The 16,138-nt window shown below is 37.3% G+C and overlaps 1 protein-coding gene across 1 annotated transcript; it reads left to right on the forward strand.

Moving 5' to 3' along the window:
• The first annotated feature begins 2,328 nt into the window (after nt 1-2,328).
• LOC119895849 (T-cell surface antigen CD2-like) lies at nt 2,329-4,843 on the forward strand. Its single transcript, XM_038709218.1, has 6 exons — nt 2,329-2,412; nt 2,690-2,750; nt 3,008-3,331; nt 3,653-3,967; nt 4,237-4,359; nt 4,607-4,843. The coding sequence occupies exons 2-6, from the start codon at nt 2,696-2,698 to the stop codon at nt 4,696-4,698; spliced, it is 909 nt and encodes a 302-aa protein (XP_038565146.1). The 5' UTR covers nt 2,329-2,412; nt 2,690-2,695; the 3' UTR covers nt 4,699-4,843.
• Nucleotides 4,844-16,138: the final 11,295 nt, after the last annotated feature.

Consider the following 16,138-nt stretch of genomic DNA (forward strand, 5'->3'; position numbering starts at 1 on the left):
GACTACAAATCCACAATGAATTAAAGAAAGGAACATAACTTACATCACACAGGTACTGCTGGTTTGATGTTTTGTACCTCCTCCTCTGCTTCTTGCTACTCCCATCCCTCGTGTTTGCCCTCTACATGTCCGGGTCGAAATTAATGACCAGAATTGGCGGTTCAAGCAACATTATGTTGCAGCTGGTCAAAAGTGGCAGTGGTGTCTAGCTGGAGCTGGGCAAGGCGGCAACATAACTGGACTTAGCAGCCTTTACGAAGATAAAGTTAGCCAACAGCAGATGCAAAGAGAGCGAAAAGGACATTGACGGAGGAAGCTGAGAAAATAGTGACCTAGCAAGTGGCTCCGGGATGTTGGTGTTGTGTGAAATAAAACTCATTCTGCTTCTCATTCTGCTTTTGATCCCTTTGGAGGGAGAGAAATGAGAGAATGTCTATTTTTTTTATTTTTATTAAGATGTGGAAAAAGTCTGCCAGACATTTGCTCATTATTTGTGCTGTTGCCAGATACCACATTGTAGCTTCCTCTGGTTAACAGATTCACACTACAGATAAAAAGATATATGAAAATGCTGAAAATGTAAAACAAGTAGGGCATTTCTAGTGCACCTGATGTTCTTTATGAGCGAATAAAATCAAGTTGCAGCCTGTCCTGTCTGCTGTACTGTGTTGATTGTATACCTTGGTTTATCTGTGATTATGGCAGAAAGGAGGTGAGAGTTTAAATGAGGCACTGTGGCTGAGGAAGTGACAGAGAAAGAAAAGGCTGTGGTTTTTAACTGTCTGTCTCACAGTTTTGCATTACCTGAGTTGCCTATGAGAAAGTTTGTGTTGCAGATGTAATATGTAGTGTATGGATGGATTTAATTGAAAAAAACTTCGCTATAAAATATAATGAGACAGGAAGTGTTTATTTCTTAATCCATTTGTTTTTTTTAAATGTTGCACCAATGCCTTTATAACCAAATGCTCTGCATTTAAATATGCGCTATGACATTAGAAATGGTGCTGGATGTGTCCTTTAAAAGTATTTGTTAGAGAAACTTGTACTATATGCATAAAGGTGACCCCCTCAAATGTACATATAGTAGTAAGGAAAATACATCTTATAGTGCCCTTTGAGTAAAGGTAAGCTAGAGGCTTTTTGTGCAGCTGTATTTGCAGCTGAAGTGGAAACTCAACTCACACCTCAGTATAAAGACCTCTGTCATCTGAGTACTTTGTGTTCTTTAATTAGCTTCAAGGGCTCTGCACTTATAAAAGAGGAAGCAACTGTAGCTATTTCCAAACTTTTAAATACTATGTGATTTGGCACTGTAATTAAAATATTTTAATGGTCTTCGATGTATTAAAGAACAAAATACAACTCTTTTAAATATTATGAGCAGGAAGTCAGTCTATGAAGGCAACCATTGGGACAACAATGAAATTAATCAATTAGCATGATTCTATAAATTTTGCATGTTAAATAGTTTGAGAGAGTTTTGACTGCCAGTTCAGAATAAGGTCACTAACAGTACATCTATAACCCTTGAAGAAATGTAAAATACAAAAATACAAGTTGTAATTATCTCTGACATTAAGTAAAATATCTGAAGTATGCTATTGTGACTGTTTAAGTGCACCAATTTATTCTCAGCAGTGTTTACATGAGTCCTGCAGTAGTTGAATTAATATACTTTTTTAATGCAAAAACTAATACAAGAGATTTAAATACAGTAATCAGCATTAGAAGTCAGTAGTTTTTGTAAAACAAATATGATGCTGAGAACCTGATGTAGCATTCCATCACAACCATTTCATGAAATATCTCGAGACCAAACTCTACATTCAAAGTACAAAATATCCATATTATGTGTATTTCAACTATGCCTTCTTTTAACTTTTCACCACCGAGTGTCAATCAGCTAACCGGGCACACCAAGGGGCTACCTGTGTGTGTGTGTGTGTGTGTGTGTGTGTGTGTGTGTGTGTGTGTGTAAAACATGCAATTTGTTATTATGTGTGTGACAAATACCAAAAGCACAGGTAGTGACCCATAAGTTAAATTTGTTTTATAGCAGCCGACATTTTTATGTTGTAACTGTATTTAGAAACTGTTTCAGGTAAATGTAATTCACACAATGACTGGAACATCTCACACAGCAGATGACTTAGAAATGTTAAAATTGAAGACCATAGAAAATCTATACCAAAGATTTACAGTACATTGGACATTATTTTAAATTTGAGAAACCATAGTTGGACAGCAGTCTTTATCGGAGTACTGCAAGTTGTGGGTGACAACACAGTAAGCGCTTCCTTGATTCTCATCACACAACAAGACAAAAAGACAAGACGAGCAGAAACCAACTTCTGTCAGTGGAAAATTTACAGATCACTGTTCAGACACAAAGAAGACATCGCAACAGCGGTGAGTGAGAGTTTAAAATTGTTGTAAGGAGAAACATTGGAGTACTTTTTAATGATTTTATTGCTAAACAGAGTATGGCTTTTAATCAGTTTTCTGAAACGTTTTAAAAAAAGTAGCTACTACATACATGCTGTTCTTATTGAGCATGCTTCCTTTTATTTTCAAATTTACTTCAAACTAAAAACTAATCTTACATTTACTAATTTTACAGTGTATTAATGATGCAATAAAATAAATCATACATTATACATTACATTTGTCTTATGTGTTACAACAGAAAACAATGATTTCCCTGTACGTGATCTTCACGGCTCTGACAACAACAGCTCTGGGAAAAGGTACACTGCAACGTAAAACTATCTTACTGCAGTTAACAGTATGGTGTATAGACAATTATTCAGTAAAAAAAATGATTCAGTATTTTAAATCAGGCAAATTTACAAAGACAATCACTGACTTTACAATTGTAGATAAATAGATTAAATATTTATTTACAAACTAAGTATGACTTTGGCAGCAGAAATATAATGCCATTACATTGTTCTCATCAGTATTTTACATTAAGCATTTGATTGTTTTTTGTTTTGTTTTTTAGGGTCGATTGAATGCAATTTCTCTGAACGCTCTGGAGCTCAGCAGTGTTTTGGAGCCGTTGGACAGCTGTTGATTTTTCATTTGCCAAATGCAACAAATACAGAGGTTAAATTGACAAAGGATGATAAATATCTTATTTTAAAAATAGTCAAAAATCAGACAGTGACTCTGCACGAGGAATATGCAAATCAGTTTGAACGCTTCACCAATGGAACAATCAAACTAGGTAAAGCAATGAAGAGAGACTCTGGAGATTACCTGTTGGAAGAATTTGGATCTAACGGTGTTTCACTGAAAAAAGTGAAAGTCCATCTGGAAATACAAGGTAGGTTACAAAAAAGGTTTTTCTTAACCAAAAAAATTTGTTGAATTCTAATTCTCAATGTCTAAAACAGGGATTAAATAATATATTGTTAACCTGGGTAATATATGTGTAAAATATGTATTGTACATTTTATTTTAAAAAATGTCACTGAAATCACATGCTAAATACAGGCTTACAGCTTCCTATCTGATGAAAAAGTTTGAATAGTTGCAAAATTATTTGTCACAAAAATCTTTGAATCTACAATGAACAGAGCTGGTAGTGGATTTTACTTTTCATGTTGTGCTGTATACTATCTAAGTAACTCTGAATGTCTTCCAGCTCCAGTTTTAAAGCCAGCTGTGTCTCAGATGTGTTTGTCACAAGAAGAGATGAACATCAGCTGCTCCTCTGAGGGAGATGGAGTAGAGTTCATTTTGACTTTGGATGGTCACTCACTGATACAGAGCAGAGGCCACAGCCATTCCCCAAGCAACTGGACAGCAAACATGCAGTCAGTAGCTGGGAATAAAACTGAACTCAGAGTTTCAAATGTTACCATGAGCTTGCAAGGTCAGCTGACAGGACTCTTGCGGTGTATTGTTTGGAACAATGTCAGCCGAGATGAAACAGTTATTCACCTACAAAGCTGCAAAGGTACAGAGTTTAAGAGCCTTGCTTGTTTTGCTAAATATCAGTTCTTCACAACTATTTGACATTCTTTGTTCCAAAATTGTAAAAACCTAAATCAATTAAATTAACTCTCTTATTTTCTGACTGCATAATACTGCTTAGGTTTTAGAAGTACTGGTCCGAGATTTTTCATCTAACACATGAAGAATACCTGATGGGGGACAATAACGGACAAGAAATATTTGAGATACTTCTTCTGTCATCTAATTTGGTTTGATATTTGTGTTTCCTAGATTTTGTTTCTTCCTCTGTGATGTTGGCTGTGGTAGCTGGTGCTGTCACTCTCCTTCTCCTTGTGGCTCTGTGTCTTTGTAAAATGCATAACAAACCAAGACCCACAACTGTAATTAATGAGGGTAGGTAAAAAATTTTCTCCCATGTCTTCATCTGTCTCAATGAGGACCATAATGACATTTAGTTAGTTTACCAGTTTTATAGATCTTTAAATAATTTTATCTTCTTTACAGATAGCTTATGCATTAAATTAATTTAATACCATGACAATTTTTATGTTGAAAAAAACAACAACAAGATGTCCTCTGTGAGAGGCTACAACTCCAAAACACATTTCACATTTCACTTAATCTGTTTTAATTTTCCCAGGTAACTCTGAAGATGAGGTTGTCTACACAGAAGTTAGAGTGATAAAAAATACAAGGAAAACCAGATCCAACTCACACCTGAATGCAAGATAATTTTTATCCCTAAAACATTATTAAGCATTATTAAAGGTTCAGCGCATAATATTTCTGAGGATCTATCAACAGAAATGCAATTTATGAACCATAACTATGTTTTCAGTGGTGTGTAAAGACCTTACATAATAAACCGTTATGTTTTTATTACCTTACAATGAGCCATTTATATCTCCATAACCGTGGGCACCCACTTCCGTGGATGTCGCCACATTGCATTGTCATGTTTTTTACAGTAGCTGAAAATGGACAAACAGCCTACAGAGCGCGTTTCGACACTAAGTTGTTCTTTTTCTACTTCTGGTAGAATTCAGGCAGTGCAGACTATATATATATATATCACTATGTTGAATACGTACATTAGAAGAAGAAGTAGTAATAATATACTGCAGGAGTCTGCAAATAAATTGTGCATCAGAGCAATATTTCCAACCATTAGATCATTGATGAGAATATTATAATATTGATTTCCATCAGCACATTGTTCAGTTAGCTCAGTTGGTAAGGTGCAAGACTCACAACCCAGGGGCTGAGGGTTTGCTTCTACCTTGGAACTTTTTTTTCTTCTCTCTTCAAATGGATTCTGCAGCGAATGTTTCTCAGATCACGACATGTGCTGTAGTGTTTTGTTTCAGTGTTTGAACCGCATCCATCAACCTATGGACGCTTTTGCAATTCCCCAGTATCTCCAGGCAGACCTAAAAGCAGAGCCACTATTGGCTGTGTTTGTAATCCTGCAGGTCGCCCCCCTCAGGTATAAGTAGGCCTGAGCGCAGCCAGCACATCGTCTTTCCACAACTGTGTGAACAGTGATAGGAGGCGAAATACTCTCAACGTTGATGATTTTTCTCTCTTTTGTTCCTGAATACAGACTCAAACTCACTGGTCGAGCGCTACTCTGTTACCCTGTTTCTCGTTTTTTTGTTGTTGTTGTTGTTCTCTTTCTGTGTGCGCAAACACACATTCGCCTTTTTGGATCCCGAGGTTCTTTGCTGTTTAACGAGGGACCATTACCTGCAGAAGAAGTCGGACAGCTAAAACTCTGTGCTTAATAGGGAAGAAGACAACCAAGCGTCCTCCCTTCCCAAAATTTTAGTCGACTGGACTGTTTCCACCCATTGCTACCGCTGGAACAGTCACCGTGAACCCGCTACCAAGCGGTATCCCGGCCTCACCAGGATCTGATCCAAGAAATACCTCCGACGGACACATTCCCACTGAGAACTAGTGTTATCATCGTCGCTACCAAGAGCGACCAAGAGGCTTAACTAAAGTGTCTGGGCAGAAATATAGACGTAATTGTATTGGTTATGTGCTGAGCTTTATGGTGATTGTGGATTTATGGGCCGTCGCATCCATATTGTTTTTACATGCTCAAGCACGCTGTGTTAACATCATCCCGGCTACTTAACTACCTGGGGTTTTACAGATTTCAGCCGTCTGTGAAAGTGATAGCTAAATATCCTTTATCAGAGTCAAAGGCCTAGCCTGTGCTAGTGAATGCTCCGTGCACTAGCGGGTCTCTTCGATAATTGGTAGTTACGACATTATTACACAGCCTGAATTTCTGCTTGTGATACTGCTGTGTTTTATTTTCACGTGTGTACACAATCGCTAGGCTCTGCCCAAAGTAAAGCCAGCGTCCGCCCATTGAGGACAACTCATTGTGCATGCTGTATGGCAGGGTGTAGTTACGTTGTAAGTCACCGTGATTATTAAACTCACAGACGTTATCTTGTATAATATCACTGTTTTCCCTGCTTTCCTTAAACTAATCACTCCACACACTCACTCACCACGTGACCGGCACGCTGCAATTTTTGTAGTTTTGCATAGCCTACAAAGAGAATAGACGCCATTAATGAGAATAGACGGCATAAATAGTGTTTATTTGCTATAGAGAATAAATCCTGTTATACGTTTAAGAAGTCGTTTGTGGTTATTGTATTGAATATTGTGACATCAGTTGGTTATGACTGCCAGTGTACGGACTCACTCTTCAAACTTACCTATCATTGAATGATAATGTTTGATTATTGACAATTTATAGGTGAATAAATCCTTTTTAGACTGATTTCATATTTGGTTATTGGTCCCTGATTCCAGGGTGGTGCCCCGCATTTATTAATGACAATTAATACATTTTGATATTAATAGTTTCATTAATATTTGTAGAATATCTCTGATCCTACGTGACCCCAACAACAGTAAACAAACTTCTTGCGCTTTTTGTTTATAGGCAAAACCACTAAAGTAGAAGTGATTGTGTGAGTAACTGTTGCTGTCATGACTGAAATCTATTTCAGCACTGCTATCAAAGCATTTATTTATTTATATTTTTTGCCGCTATCAAAACAACGTAATCTGGCAGCAGTTGGTGGGCAGTTTTGGCGATGGTCCATAATGACAGAGAGAATTTATGCGAGTTTCCCTTGTCAGTGTTTGAATAAACTTTATCTAATGTATGGTTTATAATGGACTGTGGTGCAGAAACAGTGACAATGTTACACACTCTTGGCTTACATTTTCCATGTTGTCTGTCAGTGGCCAAGTCACAATAACATATGGTTACACTGAATAATTATAAGCAAATATAATTTCTTAATAAATATACCTAAAGAAACCTCATTTCTTGACTGGCCACTCTCTGCTGTCTCAGTAGAGACACCTTTTGTGATGTGTCAGACACCGAAGCTGTCCTATGCTCTTTGAAAGGTTAGGGGGCAGAGGTAGACTGGACAGTCGGTTGCAATGCACAATCCTCACCACTAGATGTCACTAAATCTTACACACTGCAACATTAAGATCATTTTATTAGAGGCTAGAAAAAAGTAAAAACTAATTACCACTTTTAAAATGAAGTTGGTGCTTGTTTGTAATTAGGACACTTGTTACTATGTAATATTTTCACAGTTAATTAAATTTTAAATCATATTAAAATTGCGTTGTTTTTTTAAACAATCACACATTTTCTCCTACAAAATAACCATGCTTTTATATAGTTTTATTTTCTGTTATTTGACTTGTAGATGTGTGATATTGCAGATAATTTATTAAACTAGGGCTGCAGCTATCAATTTTTTTAGTAATCGATTAATCTATCGATTATTCCATCGATTCATCAGATAAAAAAAACAACTTTTGTTCGGCACCCCTGTAAGATTGCCGGGGTCAGCTATGACTCCTATCACTGCACAACCCAAACTCATGGACTAACCAGTCGAAGTACACTGAACTAATTGTGCCTTACCGTTGCTATTTTTAGTCCTAAATCACTGTAATAATCATATTTACATGCCATTATCCAGGTCGCCAATACCTTGCCGCCATCTTGGATTCTTCCCAGCTGCCCTATGACTTCTCCCCTATGGGAGCTGTAGAAGCCCAAGCAGTATGCAAAGATATATTAGCCATTCTCTTAGCACCATAATTATAGGCAACAGAGACACTGCTCTTTAGAGATCAACTGCAACAACAGAGGTTTAACCAGTATGGAAGATTTAATTGGACTTTAATATTTGTAACCCACAGAAGACAATCTACAAATGTGTACAATGATGCGTAAATATTTCACTATCTGCAAATGTGTATTTATACATTTGTGATGTGTAAAATCATATCCACAAAAATACAGGGCGATGTGTACACACAAAACTTTGTTGTACGCATTTGCAGATTACTTCATGTGAATTTGTGGGTCATTTGTGAATTTGTAACTTCCTTTTTACACATCTGTGTAATTATGTCCAATGTGTACTGCGGAGATCTGTAAACAGATTAATTTACTAGCTACACAAGCAGGTGGCAACAGCGACATTCTCTCCCAGGAATTGACAGAATATTCACAGCATGTACATTTATTTACTTTGTTGATGGTTAGCTCTACACCAGCTGGCATGAATGTAGCTCAAATTCACTGTAACATTTTATCTTCTTGAGCAAAACATATCTAATATACGAACATCCTAACTAGCCACCATATTGGTTTACGTTCTTAACTAGCCATTAAATATAGCCATAATTAACGTACATTTCCTTCTAGCCTTTATCTCCACTAGCAATCATGGTTTTTGTCAAATGCTTACATTACCATTACCTTGTTTCGGGTCACACACTGTACATGTTGTTTGTCTGTTTGTAACTTGAAATGATCTCAAACTTTGGATACTTTCTGCATCTTTCTCGGGCCTGTCTCGTGTCTTTGTCCTCCGCTCTTTTCTCTGTCTATGTCCATTGTGCAGTTAGCGCCATCGAATTACGTCTTCTTCTCCTCATGCTTACGCGCATTGTGCAACAGTAATAAATGTCCTTGCGAAACCGTTAATTGAATTAAACGAAGCATCGATGCAAAGAATTTGTGTCAACGCATTTTAGCAATCAATTTAATCGATGAATCGTTTCAGCCCTATATTAAACAGTGTTTTGACTTTACCTTGTATTTTTCAAGTTAACATATTGATAATATTGATGATTTCCTCTGGGGTTTTGTTCATTAAGGTTGCAACTGATGAAAACAAGTAGAGTATTTGGCTTTATAAGGATCTTTGGTTTGTAATTATTTAGTAATTTAACAATATAAAGTTTAACTCATGAGTTACATTTGGAGGATACACACTGTTCTTGTAGTTTCTAACAGTATGAAGGAAGCGCTGCAAGCAATGTAGTGATCATTTTTTACCACAAGATAGAGCCACAAAAACATGTTATTCACATAATAGTCATGAAACAATACCATGGTAGCATGGCTGTTCACTATAAATACTAGACATCATGTCGGAGGCACTAAACTCATAATGCATCTCCCTTAGTAGTTTCAGTAAGACCATTGCTTTGAAGTAGCAGGGATACCAAATAAAATCAAGTTTGTACTTTAGCAGATTGGATCTTGTTTAGCTTTCTCAACAGTGCAACATCATTGGGCAATGTGCTGCATTGGTGTAGATTATTATGTTTATACCCAAGAGTTTAAACTTTAGTATTACACACTACTGATCAGTGTGTTGGCATACACTATTGCTAAAACTGGCCATCCATCGCTGTGCAGTGTTTTGGTATGTGTTGAGTCATGAATCAAACTAGTCTTCCTGGAACATATTTCATCTTCTCACAAGTGCCAACACAGGCCATGTTATTTGTAATGCAGTACTATTTTCAGTCTAAACATATACTTACTCTAAACATGGGATACATATGAGAACACAATTAGTGATTCATTTCCACAATCAGATTTTGTATGAGCTCCAAACACTTTCAACCTTCAGTTTTCAGCCCAGAGCTGAGCTACCTCTCTCATTTGATAGTTTCAAACGAGGCAAGGAAGTCTGAGCAGTTTTATATGAAACATTATTGGTAATAACATCCATTAATACATTAAGCATTAGGTGATGGAACTTGTAGTCATTCCCCTTCTAGACACATTAGTCAACCACAGAAGGACCACATCGCTGTTCTCTTCTGTGAGCTCTTACCGTTTCTTTGAAGCCAAACACAAACACCGGTCTAATTCTGTGCCTGACGCAGAAACACTGAAAGGAAATAAGTTGTGGTTTTTAACTGACACACTACCAAATGATGTGAGTGTGTTTTTGTTGTTGTCAGTGTTTATATATCCTACTAATTTGAAACTAATATGATGAATATTGACGGGAACACAATGCTGCACACATAATGTGTTCTATTAATACAAGGAGGATATCTTGTTATTTAATTAAAATATTTTCCAAGTTGCAAAATGTTGATACTGAACAAATCCGCAAAACACATTTCATTTGTTTTCCTACAATATTCACTCCAAGCAACAAACGCATGATTAAACCTTTATGGCTATGTTAAGGTACAATAAAAATACCCGGTTAAGGTTGGGTTAAGAATAAGGTTAAGGTGACTTGAAGTGCGACAGAAACAACATGATTACTTTATTAATATTAACACCACACCTTCACCAAAGTACTTTTGTTGCCAAAACCTAACCAAACCCTTAACTCAGGATGTGAATCCTGGTCTTCGTGGTTTAAAATCCTGCCTACACAGTCCATATGGTAGATAAAGGTAGCAGTTCCTGCACTGGAAAAAACATTGTTGGATAACGTGAGCTAGGCAGCAATCATGTTTCTGTACTCGGGAAAAAATGTCATTGCGTTTGATCATGTGGTTAAAATGTATAAGTTGTCTGGTGTGTCCTCCATGTGTGGTCACTAACAGGGCTGGATTGGCACAAAAAAACCCGTCTCTCACTTTTTTTTTGCCTAGGTGGCCCACCAAAATCAGTCGGACACCCCTTGTCCTTCCATATAACGTGTGCTTACTGTAATATTCCTCCAAACCTGTTGAATGGTATGTGCCATAGATAAGTGTACAAGTGCAAGTGAATCAGTGTACTCATTCGCCCTCACTCCATGGTGATCAGAGGTGGCCATGGAGTCCACAACTCATACTCAAGTACAAGTAGCCTACAAGAAGGCATGGGGATTGAGATCCGGTTCCAAAAGGACCCAGTTCCAAAATTTCTCAAAACCCGAAAATCAATAAGGTTCGAGCTTATTGATACTGCTATCAAGACTAGCGGGTCCTAAGACGTAGCGTTATGTCTCGAGCGTCAAATCTGATTTAATTTGAAACGCAATGAATAAGAAAATCATCAGGCTGCAGTCTCTGCCTGCTCTGTCGGCTCATACATACATACATACTTTATGAATGCACCTGTCTGTAAAGTAACGTTAAACATGTAGAAATGGTTAATTTAATCATCTTTGTCCTCAGGCTCTCATCCTGTATGTTTTACACAAGCACAGCTTACGCTAGATTGGCATTAGCCAAATGTTGAAAACAAGCTAAATAGACTAGACTGGTCTGTAATCTTAAAAACTCAGCTGCTGGCTGAGTCAAACCAGCCGCTCCTCCTTCTACCTGGTAACGTTACCTGCAGCCAGCGAGAGAGGAGGAGAGACTGATACTGATACTGATAGTTTTTCTGAACGTCACTCACTACTTGTGATGTCAGATAAAGTTAAGTTACTTTGCTGTTGTAAACGTTTCTAGAGCAGCAACATTATTTAGCTGTATTTAAAATGTTAAATTAAAAAACCACAAAGTTAATATGTACACTTCAATATGTTTATTTATCGCAACTGATATGTCATCTCAATATATAACGTTATCGCACATTGCATATTTTCCTCATACCGTGCAGGCCTACCTCATGCCTGTTGGGTCTGGTCTTACCAAATAACCATCACTAAATAATAGTAAAGTATCGATAAAGAATCAGATCATTAAGCAGTCTGAATAAGGGTATCCATCCATCCATCCATCTGTCAACCGCTGATCCTGCGTACAGGGCCACTGGGGGCTGGAGCCAATCCCACCTGACATCGGGCGAAATTACTCCTTCAAATACCTGTGCCACTAAAGATGCGACAGTGCCACCCCAGTGTCAGTATATACAGGAATCCTGAAGTAAAATTCAATACCTTTTTAAGACCTTTTCAACATATTTTAAGACTGCCGCGCCACTTTGAGCTGTAACCGATTAAATCAGCCACACACCTTTAAAAGGGACATTTTTGAGGTTTTAAAAGGAATTTAAATACATTTATAACATATTTATTGCCTATATGTCATCAGGTTGTAATGCCACCTAAAAATTTAGGCATTCACCAACTTTCTCAGTTGCCTAAAGCAGCCTGTATGGGCCAACAGTTTTCTATGTGAAGGACTGGTCAGATGAGTGCTGAATAATGTAAGTAGTGTAGGCGGTGTAGCACAGGCACAACCTGGAGGAGGAACTGGTCAAAATGAAAGTATGTTGTTAATTTAATAGTAAACTGTAAGTTGGATATTAATATATTCATTATGCTACTATATTCAATATAATTTCATATAATAGTATATAACTTACCACTAGTATAATATTAATTCAAATTACAGCTGCTTCAGTTTGGGGTTGTTTTTTATTCATTAACTTTGTGCAGGAAAAATGCATGATAGTCCAACCTTGATTTTGGGCAGGCTACTAACTCGTCAATAATCATAACTGTTTATGCAGAACACTGAGTTCAACATTTATAAAGTTTGTTGCAGCACATCAAGCTTTTTTTTAAATCCCACTCCATCTAGGCTGTGACTGATCTGTTCACAAAAAGTGACACTGACGAAGTTGAATTTGTTTCCTACACTTTCAGCAAACAAACTTTTGGGCAAACAGGATTTTCACATTGAAAAAAATATCTTAAAAATTTAATACCTTGTTAAATGGCGATTAAGACTTTTTAATACTTTTTAATTGAGCATTAAGTCATAGCTGAAACAATTAATTCTTCTTTAGTCTTCACCATGTGCTACCACATCCTTTAGTTCCCCTTCACGTGATCATATCTCTCTTGGTATCTTTTTGATCTTTTAGTCTCTTTGCAATTAAACATACACTGGTTGTCAATGTGGCTGAAGCAGAGCCTGAGAACGGAAAAGGGTTGTGGTCACATACCCTTCTACTTTCTTGTTGTGTTGGCAACCTTAGAAGTTTTGTATAGGTGTTATTTAGTTTCCTCTAACAAACTTTGACAATATAAACTACTGTGCATACTCTCCAGTACATTGTTTAGAAAGAAATACCACATCGTTACATGGATGTAGGTCCACTCAGAGATTTGATTACAAAATGGGTAAAATGCTTGCCCTCAACAACTCAAGTCAGTGTGGAACTCAATAACTCTCATTTTATATTAAATAAATTTGAACTACTCAAAACTATTCCCCTCTCCCTGACAGAAGGAGGAGGGGTTGAGATCAGCTTTCAACAGACGGCTGAAGAGACCCCAACGGAAGGGGGGTGGAAAGGTCAGTTGATCGTAAAACTGGCCACCTTTGGCAACAGCCGAGATAAGTCTCTCGGTGCCTGAATTGTTAAAATGACAAAGAAACTAACCAGAGATTACAAACAGCCAATCGGAACTCTCCCTGGAGCGGGGCAGGAAACCCTAAACTGCCCCCCCACACATGTAACCGTGGCTTCTCACACCCAGGTGTGACAAAATCCAGAACACCAGGGACAGCTCTAAATTTGTGTAAACAAAGACTGCAGTCTCCAAAGACTCAAAGCATTAACTGTTTAATTAAATAATCTTTCAGTTACTTGATAATGTTTGCCTTGATTTGAGTAGTTGTGCTACCATGTTGATGCTATCAGCTGTTGATTATTGCTGAAAAGAATCTAAAGTTACTTTTGCAGTGTTTTAATTTACAGCAAGATTAAGGACACTCCTTTATTCTATGTGTAACCAATGCTTGTTCACAATACTTTCTCACACAATTACTTTAAAAATGATGATAAATGTCATACTATACTCTATTAGTTGCCAGCTTGAATTTAAGGCCAAATAACTAAATTTCCCAGTTCCTAAGGAAAGATTGTTTATGGATTAATCTAAGCTTTCCTCATGTGGCCTGAGCTCCCCCAAGTAGACGAAATAAGTATTACATACCATCGTCCCTAAGAGTTCGACCAGCGCAACAAGGCCTTTGTTCGCTTGAAGCTACACATGCAAAGCGCCGCGACATCGATTTTCCCCTCAGTTCCAGCAACTGTACTTATTTTGTTTTTTTTTTCTTTTGTTTTGTTAAAGTTATCAGAACGTTAAATTACACTGGTCTAATTCAGGAACGACCAAGTTCCCTTTTTAAGCTTTTTCGTCGAGCCAACTTCACCGTGGTCTCGCCAGCAGCAACGAAGGAAACCTGAAAACAGCCGAATTGCCAGACGGAGGACGGCCAACCCTTGAGGTTTTTCTTCAGACACAGAGAACCCCGGAGAATCCCTAGCGAAAGCTAGGATCGGGCAGCTAGTGTGGGACCCGTGGAACAGGCCAAAGCAGGCCGTTGACAAGCAGTAAGACCAAAACCAGACATCCAATAGTCAATCAATTTTTCTTTAGTCCAGCATATGGAATATTTATACCCCTAGACAAATTTAACCAAGTTATCATCTAATTGCATTCGTTAGTTGCAGTATGAGTCAAATGCTTCCCACAATCGAACCGCCATTCCTCATTGTTTAGCCATTGTTTATTTTCCCTGTAATTAACCACCCTTTTATATCACTTTAGTTAGTTAATAAATTGACTGTAATCAAGAACTGTGTGTGTTGACTATTTCCACGTCCCTGCCAAGAGAACTGACCCATTACATATGAGACTGACTGATTGATTTAAGATAATTTAGCAATTATTAACTAACTGATCACTAGTAATAATTGTGTAATTATTAAAAGCTACCTAGAGGTTCAGAGACTCTAGGATAATAACAACTCCGGTGGTGCCCTTTTTGTCTTGGTTGTGCCATTGGGATGAGGGGTGGTATAAGACCACCAGGCTGGGGGGCTCTCTGGCTGGGTATCAGGGGCCAGTGTTGTGTTGGCTGTGGGTTGTGATGTTGGTGATGCGGTGGGTTTGGTTTGCCATATTATGGTACAGGTACAGGATACAATGCATACAAATATAAGGTTGCATATGTTAGCAGACATATGCACACTTCTTATTTTGTGTTATTGTATTGTTAAATGTTTCTAGACTCTTTTTTATAGTGATTTCTACATCTATTTAAGCCCATACCTTATTTCATGTACATATTTATTGTATGTATTTTAATGGTTGTAAATTTTAAACTTAATACAATTTCTGTTTTAATTTTATAAGCCTAACCAGGGACAGGGGTTGCAAATGGCTAGAAACCTGTATGCATAGCATCTACTTTGTATTCTTTATAAAGCAATGTTCTATGCATTTGTCCCTGTCAAGTAAACATTAAATAAAATAATGATAATTACACCAGATGTTTACACCATTATTACAACTACTCGAGTTACCATTACTGCAGATGACTAATACTATATAAATACAAGCACCATCAAGACTACTATATGTCACTATTAATTATATTAATAAATCACTATTCCATTCACATTCCCAATGAGACAAACAGTAGTAACATGCAGAAACAGTTAATTGCCTCTCGTTTTACTTGAAGCTATATTTTGAATATAAAACCAGTTCCCCTCTTCCAAAAATTATGTCACCCTTACCCTAACCCAGTGGTAGGGCTGGTGGTGGGGATAATGTGTTATCCCAGAGCACCTTCATGTCTACCTATGGTATGTTTGCAGCGGCCTTTGCTAGAGCTACTGTCTGCTCTCCTGTTTTGTTTAAAGTTCAAGGTTGAGACAAACATTAAATCCTCCATTTTTAAATAGAAAAACATGAAAAGCTAGAATAAATGCAGTCTGCACATCACAAACATGAAATAAAAAATGTTCTCTCACAAAAAAGATGATCAGTTTTCATACGTTTTCATAAATTTTACTACATTTACACTACAAAGTCAGACAAAACATTTGACCCCTATATGTAATGTGTAACCTTTCTAACCTTTCTAAAGATTAGGTAGTAAT

This window comes from Micropterus salmoides, unplaced genomic scaffold (genome assembly GCF_014851395.1).
Source record: "Micropterus salmoides isolate LMB-PRFRI ecotype aquatic unplaced genomic scaffold, ASM1485139v1 Ms_hic_scaffold_9, whole genome shotgun sequence".
In the NCBI taxonomy this organism is placed as follows: domain Eukaryota; kingdom Metazoa; phylum Chordata; class Actinopteri; order Centrarchiformes; family Centrarchidae; genus Micropterus; species Micropterus salmoides.